Raw genomic sequence first — 14,741 nt, forward strand, 5'->3', positions numbered from 1 at the left:
TTTGCAGTAATGAGATTTGGGTGAATATACGCATTTTGTTCTAGCACTCCGGCTAATCGCGCGAACTAGCGGAGCCGGAGCAGCTTTATCGGCGGATGCTCCCCGCTGCCTCTTGACTAACAATTGTGCAGCTTCCGTGATGCGAAATGGAATCATCTTCTTTCTCACCGCTCGCTCAATCTCAGACGGGTATGGCACGAAACTGGTCCTTGCCCCATGGTATCCAGCCCGTGGCGATTCCCTCCTCCTCGATACCAATCTTGTACATCTCGCCATCTTCAAAGCATCCAGCACCGCACCTCCTCCATACCCTCAGAATTTGACCCAGCTTTTCAAAAAGCTCCTCGACGCTTAGTTTACCTGGTGAATATTGTTCTCCAATCACAGAAGCTGATTCATCATCATCTCCTTTCTGCCGTGCTATACCCGTAGTAGTGTGTGTTTCTGCGCGGGGTAATATCCAAGTTCGTGGTGGACGAAAGTCTAAGACCGAAGACGAAACGGAAATCTCAACGTCAATTGAGGGTGTCGTAGAAGGCATAGTGTAAGGCAGCGCAATGGAACGTGACGAAGTCCACGGGGCAGGGAGATTGATGCCGGGTAGGAAAAGTAACTGAGGCGATCAACAAGAAATTGGCGGGGCTGCTACGCCCATTTAGATTCTTCTTGAGGGCATGCTTGCTGTTACCTACTTCCCAGCGTAGTATTGCGCCACGCAAGCTGCGGAAACATCTATGGATGTTGTTTACAAAAGACCATAAAGCTCGGTGTTGAGAACAGTGGAACACCGGCAAATAGCATGGATCTTTATCTCAGATAAAGCACTGACCATAACACCCCGCGGGGCCCCAGGATTTGGAGTCCCTGGATGCTGAGTTGACGATCCAGGGGATTGACAGCTGAAAACTGAGCATCCATTCACGGCCTGTTGTATCAAGTATAAAACAGCCATCTAGAGTCACGTGATAGACAACAGCGCTGATAAGGATATCCACAACTGATTAATAAGAGCCTATTCTGGATGGCGGAAACTCGCCCGAGCTCGCCCGAGTCGATTTTGATGTGAATGGCCGGCGGCGAATAAGTCTGCCCCGACCTCGGGAATTGTTCAAATACCTGCGCCATTATCCGACTGCAGGAGATGATAAGATATTTAACACTGGCTCTCGCGTCAATTCGGGGTAAATCTACCGTTCTGCATCAACTGACCCAAACTCCATCCTCCTAATCGATATCTTTCTCTCTTCGCTATGCCTGGACAAGTTAGACACTGGCCCGCTTGGCCCGAATACACGAAGCAGAGAAGTGCTGAGGCAGTGGACCCTGACTTCTTGGCTGCGAAAAAGGCCGTCATCGCCCAATATGGAGCGGATGCACTCAGACAGAGCTGGATTGCTGTGTGCGAAGAGCTGAAGACTGTCACGGAGGAGATCGCCACGAAAGGACAAAGCATCATTCCCGTACTTAACGCAACTGAGCTCCTCCAAAGTGGATTCACTGATGAGCAAAAAGCCGAGGTGAAGTCCATTGGTGCCTTTGTTGTACGGGAAGTGCTGCCCGAGTCTGAGGCTACGGCGCATTATGCAGACCTCCGGAAATATGTTTCCGACAACAAAGACAAAATCAACGGCTGGCCGAAAGAAAGCCCCTCTATGCTGATGCTTTACGACTCTCCTACCCAGAATGCCATCCGCGCGCACCCGAACCACCTTCGTCTTCAGCGCATGCTAAATGAGCTTTGGCATGATTCAACCGCGGAGACGTCACCAGAGCCGCTGATATACCTTGACGGAGCCAGAGACCGACCTCCGAAGCAGGCTTTTCTTGGACTTGGTCCTCACATTGATGCTGGGAGCCTGTGTCGTTGGGCGGATCCGACGTATCGCGAATCGTATGGACACATCCTGGCCGGCAAGCCGGAGTTGCATGACCCATATGACCTCGGGGCCCGGAAGAGCGCAAACCAGGAGTTGTATCCTGGACTAGCACATTCCAGTGTCTTTCGATCGTTCCAGGGCTGGACAGCACTGACAAAGGCGGCCCCGCGAGAGGGATCCCTGCTGATCTATCCCAATGTCTCCACTGCTATTGCATATGTCATTCTCCGTCCCTTCTTCAACCCGCCTAGCCAACCCGAGGATATCATGGATGCCAAGAAGTGGACCCTAGATGAGTCCAGCGGCTGGTTCCCCGGCACATTCAAGACTGAGAGTCAACGTCTCAGCCGTTTGTCTCACCCGCATCTGCGATTGGAGGAGTGTCTCATTCACATGCCAAGAGTGAACCCCGGTGACACTGTTTGGTGGCACGCTGATGTAAGGAGCTGAAGCTTCGTCCAATATGAAAAATACTGACCACGTCGTGTAGGCTTGCCATGCTGTGGACCCCGAGCAAGAGGGTGCGGAAAATGCGTCTGTTGTGTACATCGCGGCGTGTCCCACGACCACAAGCAATAAGGCGTACGTGAAGAAACAACTCGAAGCAACTCGAGCTGGACGGCCGGCGCCCGACTACACCGAAGGCAACGATCTGGACGAGACGACACTGAAGGGTTATGTCGGGCTTGATGGATTCAGTTCAGAGGCTAAGAGGGCCTATGGATTTGACTTGTGAGAGTTTGAGTTAGATGTAAACGTTTCTATTTATGTATGAATATCAAAATTCGACATCTATTCCTGATTCCCATAGGCCATCGCCTGCCAAAGCTCTTCGTAGGATCTTGCCCGCCTTATCCGCAACCATGTTTCGTGACTTTGTCTCATCAAGATAGGAAATAGCCATCCTGAATTCTTCATCAAAATTGACCTCATCTGGGAGGGATGCTGCTTTTGATTCCCGCAGTAGAAATGTCGCCGCGACGAACACATGAAGTGATAATGCCCTAGGGAACAGTTATTAGCAGATGTAGAAGACCCAATAATGCCACAGTTCTTACCATTGCCGTCTCATCGCTGCTGGTTGGTCCCAGTTGTGGGCGATCCATATTATATCCCTTGCTGACCGAATGCATACCGCCCTTGCCCCGTCATGTTGACCTGGGGAATCGAGCCAATCTTTGTGAAGGGCTCGGTGGATTCGCAGTCTGTGATGTAGAAGAACTAGGCTGACATCAAACCTTTGCCATTTGATCCACGGATGCTCCATTTCGAGTTGATCCATGTCTGGAATTTTGCCACCGTCGGGTTGAAGGTGTTCAGGGAGTGAGTTTATCACCTCCGCTAGCTCTTGGTCTGCAAGGTGCACTGTTTCTGCAACGGAACGGCCACCTCTTCGCAAGGACTCGCGGAACCTGTGGTAAACCGTGGATGTGCGAGCCATCATGATGTGGTACTGCACAGGTTGTATGTGGTCCCCCATGGGATCTATTGACGGTAGGGGAACATGAAAATCTGCCTCGTCGACCTGCGGAACGTGATATGGGACACAGAGCCTAATTATCAATGAGACGCAACCATTAATAGATTGAAACAAACTTACCATTCACATATCACTAGAGTCCACCACAGCCTTCGTTGGGCCTCTTTACTCAATGGCATACATGCCGAATCCGAACGAGAGCCATCAAGCCCAAGTGCCTGTGCGATTCGGATGGCGCAGCTCCAAAGATGGTTATTAAGCTCCGAATCGCCAAAGTTATATACACACATGCCGAGGATGGCGATTGTTTGGACGGTGCGGACATTGTTTTTGCGCATAAAATCAGCTCGGTTAAGACAGAGCAATGATGCTTCGTACCAGTTTCGAAGTAGTCTTTGAGGGTCGCCTGAGAAGATGTTGGTACATATTCTAGCCCAAATATTGAAGCTATGGTGACGCTTACCTGGTAGGTTTAATTCCAATGCATAGTCTTCATCTGCCATGAGAAGAGCCGCCTAGAAAGAATGAGCATTGACCTGGGTCTTCATAGAACGAGCGGCATAGGGAACAGTAACCTACTGATAAGACACTGAAATAAACCGAAAGCCATGCGGGATCTAAATCTGATAGAGAAGCTCCGTTCTCGATTGATTCCATGAAACTTGTATGCTCATGTTCGAAGGTCGGATACTCCAGCGCATAGTGAACCCAAGAGTTCCATTTCTTGTCAAATGCGACAAGAGCCTCACTGGATTCTCGACTAGGTAGAATAATGTGAGCCCACTCGAGCTTTTTGTTCGACTGGGGTGGTTGAGGCGGTGGCTCGAGAAGCATCTTTTCCAGAACATCGGGACTCTCCAGTAAATGCTGGGGCTTTCTCCGCCGTGTAGGAAGCGGAGGTTCGGGCCGATCGAGAGCTGTGCTGTTGGCTGCACCTAACGCATTGCGCAACCTGCTGTTTTCTTCCAGAAGCTCCTGGTAGCTAGGCATACTGGATGGATCTTTCGCACTGACATACGACGTCAGCGAGATCTCGATAAGGAAGCGGATGGAGCCAGGGTCCCCAGGACATCACAGCATCCAGGGTTGGACAGACCTAGTAATCATGCCCCGCACCATGACCATCTCTCGGGCACAAGATTCGGCGTCTCCGCGTCGGACGCATGTAGAACAGGGTATCAACTTGTCGCACTTGACCTTGCGAGATGCACAAGACCGGCAGCTGCGTGGAGCTCGTTGCGTGTTGCGGAAGGTGGAAGAGGATGTGTCGCCCGGCATGTTTGCGATTCTCTGGCTCGGCCGAGCACGACCGAAGAGATTACAATGTTCCGTGCTGGGTTCGGTATATGCAATCGGATGTCAATCACAACCCTGGGGCAATCGGCTTGATATGACGATGATCTTTCTTAGAGTGCCGGTGCAGAGAACACCATTTGGACGAATTCGAGTAGCCCGAGTGTGGCTGTTTGCGGCCGTCCAAAGAGCGTCCGGGTCTGGTGTTAGTGGTGATGCAGAAGCCAAATCTCAACCGAAGTCGCCCGAGGTTGTTACAGCTCCTAATCACTCACTTATCTAGGAGAACGAACGGCTTAGTCATGGCCCTTTTCGCCCCAATCCGCTATTAGTTAGTTAGCATTCCTCTAGCTCGGTCGTTGTACGAGATATTCCTTTCAGGCTTCATTGACAGAAGAAGAGTCCAACAATTGTTATACACATTAGTAATTGTTGTCGTCTGAGTCCGAGATCTCCAGTTCCCTTGAGGCTTCTGGAGGTTTTCCTGGCCAAAATATCAATGGACCAGGGTGATAAGAGCTACTCGCTGAACGCGGTGCCATTTGTCCATGAAATTATCAGGGTGCCTGTACTGGAGGCAGATGCCCAAGGAGACTAATGTCAATCAATACCCCGAGGGAAAATGCCACCATCTGCTTGGCTAAGTAATCTATGAATGGCGATCACTTCGGGATGTGGGGTGCATCGGAGGCATTGCTACTCTAAGAAATTATCCCGCTTGTCTGGTAGGTTCATCCCGACGTCTCATTGGAGACTCCTCCATCTCCCCGCACATTGGTAAGGAATCAGGATGGCTCAAGTTTCCAACCTCCAGTTAGATTCCAAATATGACGGGAATACCATCATGTGAGCTCATTAGCGACTCCAGCGTTACATCTCAATTGCCGGTCCTCCATCCCGGGCACACCCATTGCCGTGAACAAGGACGTCTGATTGGAAAGTTGCCCCTCATGAAGACTAGGATGTATGACATAGGTTGACGTTGGTGATCTAATTTGGATATGATGCCGACTTTTCCCTTCACTCTCCAATGTCGATGATGCTTGGCTCTGCTAGAGGCGTGATTTGTTTTAGGCTAGAGTGACAGCCAAGCTTTGGTTGCTTAGTCGGCACACCGACGGGCGACTCTGAGTGTTATCTTGGGACTTGGATAGTACTTGTGCGTAGGTATAAGCTCGGGTTGGTTTGCTAAAGAAACCAGTTTCAATATCCAATGCCACTTGTACCAGAGCTAACATGCATCTCCTACCCTATTCGGCGGGGTTTATCTTCTTGCCACACGCTTTCACGTCCTGAGTTCTGACAGCACTTAAAGGTCCAACTTCCACTCGCATTTCTTTCTCCCCTGTCCCTCTCATCACATCTCCAACGAAGGCACAGTACAATCTGCACAACAAAGAAGACGTCGCCTAAAGTATGGATGAGAATCTCGACGAAAACGCCATCCGCGAGATCGAGGATGAGCTCAATACAAAGATTTACCCCGGCACTGAAATTATGCGAGACGTCGGAAATCACCACTTCGTCAAGGCCGGCGATAGAGTTGGCGAAGCCCAAGTGCTGGTCCCTCAGCCTTCGAACGACCCTCACGATCCGCTGAACTGGAATAAGAAATGGAAGACCATCACTATCATCTGTGGAAGCCTTCTGTCGTTCAGTTTGAATCTGGGACCGCTAGCTAATGCTCCTTTATTTGGTTTGTAAATTGTCATGTTCTATCGAGCTGGCCTAATGACTACAGAGGCCTATATCCACGAATGGGGCTGCAGTCTTGCCGAAGCAATCCAATTCACTGGTGCGATTTCCTCATGCACATTCACATATCAAGCTAACCCGCGTTCTAGGTATCGCCATTCTGGTTCTCGGTTTCAGCAATTTCATCTGGGTTCCAATGTCGACCTGCTTCGGCCGCAGGCCCGTGATGATTTTGAGTTCTCTCATCTGCGCGATATCTTCCATCTGGAGGGCTAGGGCAACAAGTTATGGCTCCTTCATGGGAGCGTCAGTGTAAGCTGATTGATTCAAGAATGATCTAACATGTGCTAAATTCTCCAGTTTGAACGGAATCGGAGCTGGACCTTGCGAGACCGTCATGCCTCAGATCATCGCCGACATGATCTTCCTGCATGACCGGGGAAAATACCAGACCCTTTATTTCACTACATACTTCAGCTCTCTGATGGTAGGCCGGCAACCTTCATAGTAGAGCTCGTATCATTGATAAATTTATTAGATTGGTCCAATCATTGCCGGAGCCATGGCAGATCATCACGGCTGGAGGAGCTTCTGGTGGTGGAATACCGCTCTCCTATTTTTCACCTGTGCTGTCAATGCCTTCTTTTTTCCCGAAACTAGATATCACCGGGAGATGCCCGCAGCTCTTCCAAACCAAACAGCTGGCACGGAGATCGAAAAGCAGAAGAGCAATGAGGGGACTGCAAGCATCAAGGAAGAAGGGGAGGCCGAAAGGGCTGCACCCGCCACCATCAATCCAACTGGGGAGCATACGTGGCTCTCTCGCGGAAAGCCATCAAAGAAGCAGTTTGTCCCTTGGGGAAAGTATCAAGGGAATTTGATACGCGAGCTCTGGCTCCCTTGGTACCTTCACTTCTACCCGATCGTCGAATTCGCGTCATTCGCGGTCTCTTTCACTGCATGTGGATTCCTTCTCGCCAACTTGACGCAGCAGCAAGCTCTCTCGCCGCCGCCATACAACTTCTCCCCTCAGTCAGTCGGGTTCACAAACTTTGCCATTCTCGCGGGTGGTTTGATTGGACTGTTCACTTCGGGACCGTTGTCGGACTGGGTCTCGGACTACTTGACGAAACGAAACAACGGCGTTCGCGAACCGGAGATGAGGCTTGTCACAATGATTCCATATGTCTTCATCATGATTCTAGGTTCTGTGGTCGTCGCGGTTGGATATGATTATCACTGGCCCTGGGAAGCAATCGTGGTGATCGGATACACTTGCTTGGGGATCCAGGTCACAAGTCTTCCAAGTATTGCTTCGACATACGCCATCGACAGCTACAAACCGATCACAGGATCCATGTTTGTCACGATCACCATGTAAGCGCACACATCATTTCTTAGCCACGCAATGCTTATACTTCACAGTAATAAGAACGTCTGGGGTTATGGCTTCAGCAAGTACATCACTCCTTGGGCAGAAAAGGACGGCTTTATTCCTCCGATGCTTACCACGATGGCACTCATTGTGTTTTTCTGCAGTTTTGGAATTTTGTTTTGGTATTTTGGAAAGTACTTTCGAGGCTTGACGAAGGACTCGTTTGTGCATAGGTTGTAACTCATGTCGGAGGTGGATGCTCAGCCAAGTTGTGATACGCAATATTCAGGAAGTGGCCGACCTTAGGAGAAATTGTCTGTTCCCGGTAGGCCTTCCATAATAAACTTCCCATACTATAACCAGTGGAGTAAATTGAATGCCCTTTATTTATTGTAACTGAATGCCTTCGGGGTCGAGCGCTTGTACGTCCTGAATGTGTAGCCCATCCATGCTGCAGTAAATTACTAGACACGCTGGTAGTGGAGATCTAGACCATGAGCGCGTCTCGCGTGGGTCTTTGCTTCCCCGACGTGCGCCACCATTAATGCGAATTGATAAAAACCCTGCTCATAAAACCATATGAAGTGACGCGACCGGCACAGATCAAGGGGCTTATTGTGGCTGTTGCAGCGCGCGGAGGCGGCGGGGCTGGCGAGAATGATGGCCGGCCCATCTACGATACATTATCGGGGACTTGGCTAGGGCATTCTAAACCGAGAATTGAAATACATCGGTACGTGTCTGGAACGGTAAATTAAGTGGATCATCCACTGTGGCTTGCCTTCAGGACCGGGCGACAAATATTGCATCCTCCTTGAGCCTTACGACGGACCACAGAAACATAACATGGATTCTTCATTTCACAGCATTCGCCACGAAACCCATATTGACCAAAGCGGTGTTATATTTTTGAAGAATTTCCAGATACGGTTATTACCGTAGACCAAAATAAAAAAAACTCTGCTCAGGTGTTGGATCAACCAGCCAGTCATGCCGGGAGCGTACAGCTCACCTGAGCACACCAGACGACGACCAGCGAAAGGTCACATGCAAACAAGAGAGAATCACTCGCTCCAGCCCCATGGATATTAAAATTCAGCTATGGGTGCAAAAGGGAACGCCCATCATCATCACCTGGGAAAGGCAGCCTGGCTGGGGAGCGTGCCGACGTCAGTACGTAACCGCATCGAATCGCACACCGACAGACCATCACTGAGAGCGAAAGGGCCCACGAAGATGCAGCTGTTACATCTAGACATCACTATTCATATCATCAGAAAGCCGTATCCATGCTGGCCGAGCATCAAAACCGCCACCGTAAGAGCAGCCACCCGCTGGAACGTAGCGCGCCGTCAAACATTCCGGCGAGTGCCTTCACATCATCACATTCAAGACACGAGTCCCCATCTTCCGTGGTCCCAGTGATTATTATTACCTACCTTAAAATTAATTCACAAAGCCCCCATTCCATCGCGCGGCGTGTATACACCAGCCCCGCGAGTCCAACCATTCCCCCACTCCCACCTACCGCCATCCCCCGGGTCTCGCCTTTGCTCAAGAAGACGGACAAGGTAGACCATGCAATATAGCCATAAGAATGCACACGAAGGGTATAATGCCTATTGATAAAAAAAGAGAAAATCATCCAAGAGTAGAAAGAACAGACCCAGCAACTAGAATGCCCGCGAACAAATAAAAAAAAACCCCGCATGCCCTTGTCCTGATAGCCGTCTGACCGACATCCATTCATGCCCGTTACCCAATCCGCCACAATACCCATTCCCATTCCCATACCCATGTATCTCGTACCAAGCAAATCATCTATGATATATTGCCGCCTCCGTAGGCAAGCACAGTCAAGTCCCAACAGTAAAGAAAAAAAATAAAACAAGAGTGTAGAAAGACAAGATGGAAATCTATGACAACGACAACCCGTATCCGTATCCCAAAAGGAAGTAGTCAACCCCAAATAGAAGATGAAGGAACCAAACACACCGCCCTTCCATGTGCGATCCCAAAATGGATCAATGACAACAGGATGACGATAAGCATGCGCCACTAGCCGGATGCACGTTGGGGATTGTGGAGGGTCAGACCCAACGTCGTGGACACATTTGGCAGGGGCGCGTCGCTATCACCGACCAGCCAGGCCAACAACATGCTGCCTCAGCACGGATCTACCCGCCCAGGTGTGGTTGGGTTGAGTCCCATGCTGTTCCCCGCCGAAGGATGCGCTAGCAGATCGTCGACAAGGTTGAAAAGCTCCGGGCGTAATGTCAGGAGAGCTGCGGTTGACGAACTACCGAGACCGCATGACCACCCATGGCCACCCATCAGGGCGGACTAGGACCGATAAGATGGCCCGGAGCGGGAGAGATTAGCGGTCCATGGTCGAATTAGCGGCCCATGGTCGAAATAGGAGTCTGCATGGCCAGGACTTCCCGGCTTCTTTCCAAGGGTCAGACATGCAGAGAGAGGGAGCGGCGCGTATCGCCTACACCCTCTTGCTCGCAGCGTAGCCCGACGCCACCACCACTGCACCCGCGATGGCGCCATCCATGACAAGAGACGGCCGTGGCTTGTGGCCGGATCGCGAGGCCACAGGATGTCCTCCCAAGTCTTTGATCGCTTTGGGCCATGATGGTGTCCCGGATGCTCCTCTGATTGGTGTGCGCCACAACACCTGACTCGCCCCCGCGACCCTCCACCAAGTGTTCACGAGGCTGCCCAATGCGGTCACTCAGACGTTGGATTCAAGGTCTGGGGGCAGGAACACGAGGCGGGAGGCCGTTTGTGAATGGTCACCCGCTGGGGACGACGGGGACGACCGGGGCGCCGGAGGGCATCTTCACGCCCTCGGAGGGGCCTCGCCGTAGGCTCCCGTATTGTACACGGGCTGGGCGGCCTGCGACGTCAGGCTGGGGTAGGGTTCGGGATATGTTGCGGGCGTGGCGGGATCCCATCGTGGGGGAGTCGCGGTAGTCTGATGATGGCTGATGGGCGTGTGCAGGCCTGTCGTCCCATATGCCCCCGAGGTCCCCGTCCGCGTATCATACGTGCTGACGGCGGGAAGCGGCGTCGTGTTGAGACGCAGCGGCGGCTGTGAGGGACTGACATGGCGGATGCTGGGGCTGAGTGTCCTTGAAGTAGCCGTCGAGTAGCCGGGCGCCGCGGTGTAAGGGGTCCAGTTCGGCTGGGATCCTGAGAGCGACCGAGGGGACGGGATCGAGTCGTGATGCGGAGGAAGCGGGTACTGCGAGTGAGGATCGGTCTGCGCCGAAGCGATGGGCTGGCCAGGCGGCGTGGGAAGCGGCGCATAGGCTGCGGTGACCGGGTTCATCATGCTGGCCGGCGGCAGAGTGCTGCTGGGACTGGCGCTGTACTTGCCAATGATCTTCTTGAGCGCGGGCTCCAGGATCTTCCAGGGGAACACCTTGACGTCCTTCTCGATGTTGCGAGGCTTGGGGTTGGGGAACGCCATGATGATCTTGAAGAACTCCTCGCTCTCGGGCTTGGCCTTGGAGACAGTCAGGGGGTGGAATCCCTCCAGGTTGCGACGGATCCGGTTCTTCTCCTCGACACTGAAGCGGTTGGGGGAGGCAACCAGCTGCTCCAGCAGGTGAATCGTGTCGACCGAGGTGACGTAGCATTCGCTCTTCTCAGCCCACCAGATACACGATATGCAGATGCTGTTGGGCGGGCGCTCGTTGACGGCCACGGGCTGGAAGCTGGCCGTGAGCGTTGATCCGCGCTGGTTCCTCTGGAAGCGCACGATGCGGCGGCGGTTGTCCCACTCCTCCTGGCTCCAGTTCTCGGCCATGGTGTCCAGCTTGCCCTGGATCTTCAGCACCGCCTTGTTGCCGTACATCCCGACCGGGTGGTAGTTGTTGGCGCTGTTGCTGCTGATGGTGCTCGTCCGGATGAGCTGCGGCGCTCCGTTGACCGGCGACGATGGCATCGGCAGTGGCGTCAAGCTTGGCCGTCCCCCCATGGACGCATCCATCCCGACGGGACTCCGCCCCGTGCTCCCCAAGGGGCCCGGGTATGCGGCCCACCTCGGCGCCGGCTGGCGGTGGTAGTGAGGGTCCGTATAACTGCTGGTTCTGTACGTGCTGAGCATGTCGTTGTTTCCTGACGGGAAGTTGTTGGCGTATCCGCCCTGTTGCGACGGGTACTCGTAGCTATTTGTAGCAGGCTCTGAGGGCAGTCCGGGCTCTGCCTTGGGTGAGAGACTCGGCTGATCCAGCGCTGTGGCAGGTGCCCCGTCCTCCTGCTTAGACATCTTGGTTGACCTCGTGATGTCATCCCCGGACCCTTCGAGGTAGTGAAAGGTGCCCACGACGGTCCGCGAAATCTCTTCTCCCGAAGGCCCCTCGTGGAGGAGTGACATGGGCACGTTGGTAGTGCCAGTGCCCGTGACCATGATTTGGGGGACATCTGCGCTGTATGTGTAGGCGAAGCCAGAGCTGTCCTGGACGTCTCTGGTCACTTCCGCAGGGCATTTCTCGCTCCCAAACAGCAGGAAGAAGAAGGACGACATGGAGAGCACCTCATATTGCGACGAGACCTTGATAAAGACCTTGGTACCAAATCCGCCGGACGTGGGCTGGAAGGACAGGACGGTCGACCCTGAAGTCATGTATTGGGCAACTGCTCCATTGTTCGAGGCGAACGACTGTTGATTCAGTTGAGCGAACTTCTCGGTTTGCTGCTGTGCAGAGAAGGGCGGCGCCGGATACTGCTCGTAAGCGGGATCCTGGTACCGCGGCGAGTCGTAACCTGTTGCTGAGGTTCCTGTTAGCCTCTTGTCGCTCGTTCTCTCGACTCTCTTGACACTGGTCGACTCTGGCACGTTCGCAATCATCGCCCCAGAGCGTCCACGCGTGACCACTTGTTCACCCGCGCATCACCACCAGTCCAAACGCCTCCAAACCGAGCGCACTAAACAGCGTCCACAGGGTATCAACTCACCATGCATCGAGGGCAGCTGCGCTTTTCTGTAGGCCGCCATCTCTAAGAGCTGAGGCGGGGAGTCCCCGTGTGGGTCTCCCCCGTTGGCTGCTCGTGCAGCTTCTTCGTAACGAAGCGTGAGCGTCTCGGGCGACTCGAGCCTGTCGTCCACACCAACAATGATTGGCTTTTGGGGATGGTAGTCAGGCTGTGAGGGTCCTTGGTGTCAGTCTTGGGGATGTCTCGAAACGATAGTCTTTGAGTAGGGAAGGAAGTCCACACCACGAAAACACACACAACAGATGGAGATGGAGGGAGACGAGGCGAGACGAGGAAGACGTCGGTCTTGTCACGCGAGTGTTGGAACAGGGTCTGGGTTGCGACTCACCTCGAAAAGCTTGTAGGGCAGACACTGGAACTTGACAGCAGACATTCAAGCTGTCGGGAAGGGGGAGTCGGTGGGAAATGTGTTTTTGAGGGAGAGGAGGTGAAGAATGCAAACCACTGTCTTGGACAGAGGCGGTCGAGGTAGTTAAACACTTGTCTCGACGAGGTCTTACTTGGCGGGGATCACTCGGCCAGGAAGAGGGTCCCTTTGGTCGGAAGCTTTGCTTCTCGGAGATTTGATCTAGCAAGGCGCATACACTAACGTGCAAGCTGACGCTCTTGATATGCTGGGCACTCTTGTCAGTCTCCTCCCTTGAATTGCTTCTGCAACTTTGGCGTGGCGTTGTGAAACAGCCGAGCGAACGGCGGGATTCTTACTGGCGAAGAGGGAGGTGCTCAGAGGGGCGCGCGGCGGTTCCGATCCAGAGCAGAGACACTTGCATTCCAAGAAGGGAGAGGTAGATTGCCCTTTACAGCCCGCGTTGCTTTTCAGCGTGGGCTGATGCTTCTCAACTGGGGTAGCGGGCAGTTTGACGCGGCGGATTGGGGGTTCAGAGCTACCGGGGCATATGCGGCCTCATTGGTTAGGCCTGTTGAGGAGGAACAACAAACGGCGATGGTGGTGGGCGGTCAAGTTCCGGCAAGAGGAATCTGACTGGAGACGTGCAGGATTGTGTGCTGAAGAAAGCCGTGCAGTGCAACCCAAAGAAGCCTGGCAGCTCGGTCAGCACTCAACATCAGGAAGCGGAGAGCATCCTCAACGGTGGAACAGGTTGGCCGTGAAGCTCCGAGAGGCGTCCGGAGGCCCGCTCGGGGGTGCAGCAACGGCACGATTTTTCCCCTGCGTCGAGGAGGATCAAGCAAGCAGACGAGACGTACGTGGCAGCTCAAGCTTGGCTCGAGATTTGATCACCAGAAGGGAGATGAAACTAGCTGTCGAGGAAGTTCTAGCACCGGAGCCATCCAAAGCACTGGTCTGCAAATATCCCGAACCTGTAGGCGGGAAATGATGATCAGTTCATGTCCCTTGATCAAAAAGGCCGGATGACGCTGCGGCCCGTTCAGACGGCTGTTTGCCAAAAAAGACGGAAGACGCGTTGCGTTCTGACTATGGCCCGGGGGGTGGGAAGACAAACAGAGACAAAGCGGAGCTTGGGTAGAGGAGTGTTTGGGGCGGGTAGTGTTGGTTGATCCAGGCTGGCGAGATTCGGCAAAGTCAGAGTCTCGCTCGGGAAGGTTCATGGGGGTGTCGGAGGCAGATGAGAGAAGAGAAACATGAGGGGGCATTTCTTTTTGAGGTTGGGACGGCGTGATGCACGATGCTCTGCCCTGCGTCAAAGAGGCGATAGTGGTGATTCAGATGGACGGCGGAGAGGCGGGGAGGACGAGGACGAGGTCAGGGCAAAGACGAGATGGGATCAGGCCAGTGGAGCGGAACAAGGACGGAGTGGAGCCCGGTCGGTGACGTCCAGCCCTTCGCTGGGACGGAAAACAAGTGCAAATGGGTGACAGAGGGTGTAAACGCGAGGAAGCAATGCCAGGGCGGTAGGAAAGGGAGAGAGAGGGCTCTTGTCTAGTTGCTTTTGGGCCTTGATACTGTCAAGCTTGTGGGATCCTTGTCCGTCGAGCCCACCCCACTCGCAACAGCCAGGCCAAAAGCCGATAGACCAGTAGAACAGGAGAC

At 53.3% G+C, this 14,741-nt stretch overlaps 4 protein-coding genes across 4 annotated transcripts; 2 read left to right on the forward strand and 2 right to left on the reverse strand.

Moving 5' to 3' along the window:
* The first annotated feature begins 1,045 nt into the window (after positions 1 to 1,045).
* Positions 1,046 to 2,633, forward strand: BGZ61DRAFT_421440 (uncharacterized protein). The gene is made up of 2 exons (XM_046243505.1): positions 1,046 to 2,315; positions 2,368 to 2,633. Exons 1-2 carry the CDS (start codon positions 1,251 to 1,253, stop codon positions 2,611 to 2,613), a joined length of 1,311 nt encoding a protein of 436 aa, XP_046103717.1. The 5' UTR covers positions 1,046 to 1,250; the 3' UTR covers positions 2,614 to 2,633.
* Positions 2,634 to 4,855, reverse strand: BGZ61DRAFT_453054 (uncharacterized protein). Its single transcript, XM_046246028.1, has 6 exons — positions 4,454 to 4,855; positions 3,937 to 4,366; positions 3,821 to 3,872; positions 3,478 to 3,763; positions 2,936 to 3,430; positions 2,634 to 2,881 (listed from the first exon to the last, which is right to left on the reverse strand). Exons 1-6 carry the CDS (start codon positions 4,633 to 4,635, stop codon positions 2,656 to 2,658), a joined length of 1,671 nt encoding a protein of 556 aa, XP_046103718.1. The 5' UTR covers positions 4,636 to 4,855; the 3' UTR covers positions 2,634 to 2,655.
* A 1,211-nt stretch (positions 4,856 to 6,066) lies between these two features.
* On the forward strand, positions 6,067 to 7,960 carry BGZ61DRAFT_533101 (major facilitator superfamily domain-containing protein; the record flags this gene model as incomplete). The annotated part of the gene is made up of 6 exons (XM_046253959.1): positions 6,067 to 6,346; positions 6,392 to 6,445; positions 6,495 to 6,657; positions 6,706 to 6,832; positions 6,884 to 7,722; positions 7,771 to 7,960. 6 exons carry the CDS (start codon positions 6,067 to 6,069, stop codon positions 7,958 to 7,960), a joined length of 1,653 nt encoding a protein of 550 aa, XP_046103719.1.
* Positions 7,961 to 10,422: 2,462 nt separating this feature from the next.
* BGZ61DRAFT_41054 (uncharacterized protein) lies at positions 10,423 to 13,040 on the reverse strand. The gene is made up of 2 exons (XM_046243244.1): positions 12,692 to 13,040; positions 10,423 to 12,505 (listed from the first exon to the last, which is right to left on the reverse strand). The coding sequence occupies exons 1-2, from the start codon at positions 12,729 to 12,731 to the stop codon at positions 10,569 to 10,571; spliced, it is 1,977 nt and encodes a 658-aa protein (XP_046103720.1). The 5' UTR covers positions 12,732 to 13,040; the 3' UTR covers positions 10,423 to 10,568.
* Positions 13,041 to 14,741: the final 1,701 nt, after the last annotated feature.

The sequence above is a fragment of the Ilyonectria robusta genome, assembly GCF_021365365.1.
Source record: "Ilyonectria robusta strain PMI_751 chromosome Unknown BGZ61scaffold_11, whole genome shotgun sequence".
Taxonomy (NCBI): Eukaryota; Fungi; Ascomycota; class Sordariomycetes; order Hypocreales; family Nectriaceae; genus Ilyonectria; species Ilyonectria robusta.